General features: G+C 15.7%; 1 protein-coding gene across 1 annotated transcript in view; it reads right to left on the reverse strand.

The window, feature by feature from the left end:
• Window positions 1–5,653, reverse strand: part of LOC102674282 (neurofibromin) — a 28,449-nt gene that overhangs the window by 7,197 nt on the left and 15,599 nt on the right. The window contains 2 exon segments of the mRNA XM_031514518.1: window positions 1,769–1,855; window positions 5,051–5,167. Coding sequence (XP_031370378.1) covers window positions 1,769–1,855; window positions 5,051–5,167 — 204 coding nt within the window.

Below are 5,653 nucleotides of genomic sequence, written 5' to 3' on the forward strand. Positions count from 1 at the left end.
CTACTAATATTTTTATAGCATGAAAAAGCATATTTATTTTATTATTTAAAAATTTATAAATGTTAACTAAGTAAAATATATGTTTTTATATTTGTTCTAATATTAAAAATATTAAAAAACAATTTTGAAAAATCAATTTAATTAATTTATTATTATAAAAAAAAATATATACTATATATGTAATATTTATTGTAGATTTAGATATGTGTAGAATCATTATAAGGATTTAGATATCATCATTCTTTAGACTATGGTTATGTGGATGCAGTTTTTATCCGAATTGCGTTCTAACATTCTACTAATTGTAGAACGAACGCGACAAATAGTTTAATTATTGTGAATGCGTATTCTAATTAGAGAAGATAGAAATTGTTAAAATTATACTGTTATAATTATATAATTATAAATATTATTAGTTATTAATATTAAAAAATTATATTATATAGCATACTTCAACACATGATGTTTGAACTTGTTTGTTTAAAACTCAACTCGTTAACAAAATCAAAACGAAAAGTTTTGAAAAAGAAAAAGTTGTTTGAAATTCTTAAGTTATGCTTCCTCATTTTTGGAATATCATGAATATCTCTATGATAATAAAATCAAATAATTATAAAAAAAATCGCTTTTTAATTACATTTCGAAAAGATTCATTTTATGATGCGATTATTAAATGTAAATAAAATAAAATTGTAAAACATATATATATAAAATCTCAAAATTAATTTTCAAATTAAATAATTATTTAATTTATAATTAAAGTAAATAAAGTAAATAATTATAATATAAATATCATACAATATACTATCAAATAGCATAATATCATATAGTATGACTGTAAAAAAATAATATATTTTTTTAATGTTGAATATTGAATTTTAAATATAAATCTTAATAATTAAATATAATCTATTTTATATTTAATAATTTTTTATTATTTTATATTATTAATATGTATCCATATATAAATTTAGACCAAATTTTCAATTTAGATCAAATTTTTAAAAAAAGTTTTGAAGCATCCAAGAATTTCGAAATATTTATAATAATAATGTTCATGATCATATATTACATATTTTTTTATGTTTATATTAATCATTATATTAATCATATGTTATGTTTTTTAAGTTGATATGTTTAAAAGTTGAAATAAATTTCTGACGAATTAATGCAAATGTATTTCTATTTTCACAAAAATTATAAAGAAACCAAATGGCAAGAATTAAACAAAAATTCTGCAAGTTTGTGTTTTGAAAAAGGGAATACATATAACATAATCATATAAAATAATTTATATAAAAATCCACGGAATTGATTGTTCATCAGAATGCAGTTTGAAGAAAAATATATTTATTGTAATTTTATTTTTCAATTTTTTCTTTGTTACCAAAAGAATATATTTTTTCATTCTTCAATTTTTCAATATTTCAGCAGTAATTAAAAAAAATTTTAAAAATAAAGAAAAAAAAAAGGAAAGAAAATAAAATTTCTTTTAAAAATTTGAATGTAATTTTTATCGGATTTTTCAAAATTATCAAAATCAAATAAATATAAACACAATATGCAACTCTTGATATATTATAATTTTCATCTGAATCATTCTCTATTTTTTATATAAATATTTAATTACTTTCACTTAAATCGAATATCTATGTAATTATTCTAATAAAAAAATTTAGATTTAAAAAAATTAAAAAAATATTATTTAAGTTTTATAATTTAAAATATAAAAGTTTTATAATAAGTTTTATAATAAATAAAAAAATACCTTCGATTCAGGTTCTTCAGTTGATTTTGTTTCCTTTGCAGTTGGTACGGAAAAGGATCGCTGCGTTTTAAATAAAATCCGTCCAGTCTTGTTAATGACGTATATCGTCATTTTTGGAGAAATTGATGGAATATGATATTTATAAGTGATAAGTTGTATTGCATTTTATACAATCCAGGCAGAGATAAGGTAGACATAGGCAGATGCGAGTATACATCGAGAGAGTGAACAGAGGTTCATACAAGAATACAAAAAAATATAGAATATTAATGTAAAAGTTGCATTTAGCTCTTTCAAAATTTGCTACAAAAATATTTAAAATAATAGCTTGAATTTAAATTATGAATTCTTTTTATTAACTAAATAAATAATCTTATTGTTTGGAATTATTTGCAAGATAATTTAAAATTTTTCAAAATATCATCTTAATATATTTTTAATATTAAATAATATAATCATTAAATTGCGGATTTTTATTTTAATTTTTTTTTATATTTTAATATTTTATTTAAATTTTCAATTAATAATATGTGAAATATCGATAATTTTATTACATATTTATTATAATTTGTATTATAATATATAAAAATAATTTTTTTAATCATGAATAAATTTTTTTCTGAAAAAAATCTGTATATTAATTAAAAAATTAATTTGAAGATTATTCTATATTACAAAATGCATTTGAAATATGTAAATACATATATTTAAATTTATTAGTATTATATTATATTATATATTATACATTATACATTATACATTATATATTATATATTATATATTATATATTATATATTATATATTATATTATATAGTATTATATATTATAATATATATGAATCAATATCATATTTTAATATTGAATTAGTTGTAACTTGTATTATAAAAAAGCTTATTTATTACACCTTTGATTAACAATTCATTAATCATCATTAATGTAATTTATCACAATAGTTCATATAATAAATAACAATATAGGATATTCCAGATATTCTTTCATACAAGTATCGCCAATATATTCTATAGATAAAAATAAGACTAAAATATGTAATAAAAAAATTCATAAATGTTTTATTAAGAATTTATATAATAGAAATATGAAACATAATGTAAATTTTATAAATAGATCATTTTTTCAATACATTTTATTTATTTTATATGCTTTTCAAAATATATTTTATTTACTTTAATATGCAATAAAAACGTACATTAATTAATTAGCAATTAAACATAAATAGCAATTAAACATAATAACTAAACATATACAAAAAAGAAAATCATATATAAAATCACATATAAAGTGTATAAAAAAAATAAAAGTAAAATTAAATAAAAGTATATATTCTATAGATTTATTTCATATTTATGTTACATCATCTTTTTATGAATATTTTTTCTTATATGTATAAAAAAAGATACCTATATGTATCTATATTTATACGATATGTATCTATATTTTCATTTTATTTATTGATATAAAATTAATATCGAATATTTATGAATAGATTTAATTTTTTATATAATTTTTAACATATAATATTGATTCGTGTAATAAAAAAATCCAAACAGTTAACAAGAAAGTTTGTATACATATATATGTATATATATTTTTTTTACTATCTTCTGATATTATAAAATTATATGTAACATGTAATATACATTTATCAATCTAGTTAGAATGAATAGCTATAAATTAGATGAATACTCAACAAATTATATTTAACTTAATAGATATTATTTCGAACAATAGATCGGTCAAGAAAGATTAGTTTTTTTTACTAGTTTATCTTATATTTCAGATTTTTATTCAAATATTCTAAAAAAGGAAATTTAGAATACAAAAATACAATTCTATTTATAAATTACTAGATACTTAACAATTTATTTTAAAATACGGACAAATAAATATTATGATTTATCATTTATAGTAAAAAAAAATATTAATTTTAATATAAATTTATTTTTAAATCGTTGAACATCAAGCAATAATAATAACGTGTATCATTGAAAAAAATAAATAGAATAATTTACACTGTATTATACTGTAAATATATCAAAATAATAAATAATCCACTATATAAATTTTAAGATTTTATTATATAATATAATATATACTATATTATGATATATCATAATATCATAAGTATTTTCAAATTTTATAAGATTATGTGATTTACAATTAAATGGAAGAAAAAATCTTTATGAAAAATACATGAATAAAAATATTTAGATAATGACATTAAAAAAAAACAAATTCACAAATCAGTGTTAACAATTAAAAGATTAATAATATATTTAAAACTAGCAAATATCCAGGAATTACTTATTATTTATGAACAGGAATATATGTGTATATATATATATATATGTATATGTAAATGAAATAATTAATTATAAAGATTCAATATTGCATATAAATAAATTAGACAAAATTATTAAATTTAGGCAAAAAAATTAAATTTATAATAAATTTATATATATATTATATATATATATTTATATAATACATCAGCCTTATCAATAAACAGATCTAAATGAAAACATCCATTGTTTATATATTTATTATATGTTTATATTTGTTTATATGTTTATTTTATATTATATTACATTGTTTATATATGTTTCATATTTTTATGTTTTTTTTTCTTCTATAAAATATGTTGTTGAAGTTTGTTGAAAAAAAAAATCTGGAAAATATCCTATATATTTATTTTATTTATGTAAAATATGAAAAATATAAATTTGCATAAAAATTCGCAATCTAGTAATTTTATTTTATTTTTATATATAATTTTAATTTTCCAATATCTTAAAATTAAATAATTTTTTAATAAAAATAAAAATGTAAGATAAAAAGTTATTTCATAATAAATAATATATTAGCAAATGAATATAAAAAAAAAAGTAAACAAAAATACATTCCATACAAAAATCTAATAAAAAAATCAATTAAAAATATATCAAAAACTACATACATATTTACACATTTTTAAAAAATATAATTGGCTTAAAAACTTTTAATTGTTTTTTGTTTTAAGATATATATGTATATGACAAATAATAATTTTTTCAATAAAAAGCAATTTGTTTGCATTCTAATATTTATAATAAAAACAACAAACAAAGATATTATATTGTAAATTTAATTTTCTCAAATATTACTTTCATAATCAAGAAAATTTTAAATAAAATATGAATTTTGTAATACATACTATTTTATGAAATAAATGATATTTTTATAAATTAATTTTATTTATTTTTAATTATATAAATAAAACGTACCTGATGTGTTGAATGTTGTTTTTGTTGTCTAGCTTGAGTAAGTGCAGATTGATCAAGAAGATCCCATGATTTTTGTCGACGATTAGTAGGATTATTAGATGTTGCACTGGATGTATCCTGCATTATAATATTTTCTATGTTATATTTATTTTTTTTATTAATTTATTAAAGTCATTTGTTTTCAAATATCATTTTCAAATTTTCTAATATTCTTTTTAATTAATAAAACAAATTTTATTTTATAATGAATAAAAATAATAAACGAGAAAGTCATTCTTTAAATATAAATTATCATACATATACATATCATACATAAATTAATTATAAAAATTTTTCTGATATATGAATTTTTATATCTTCAAGTTAATTTTTAAAGTTACTTTATTTAAAAAATTTTTCAAGAATTTATATATAATAAAGACAAATATTTTTGAAAATTTTTTTTTAAATTATTAATGTTCTTTTAAATGACATTAAATATTTATATTATAGAAGACAAAAATTAAAAGTAAAATAAATATATTACAATTACAATAAAACTTGAATAATAAAAAAATTTTATTATAAAAATGTATTATAAAAATTTATAATATATATTTTATT

The sequence above is a fragment of the Apis dorsata genome, unplaced genomic scaffold (assembly GCF_000469605.1).
Source record: "Apis dorsata unplaced genomic scaffold, Apis dorsata 1.3 scaffold_1047, whole genome shotgun sequence".
NCBI lineage: Eukaryota > Metazoa > Arthropoda > Insecta > Hymenoptera > Apidae > Apis > Apis dorsata.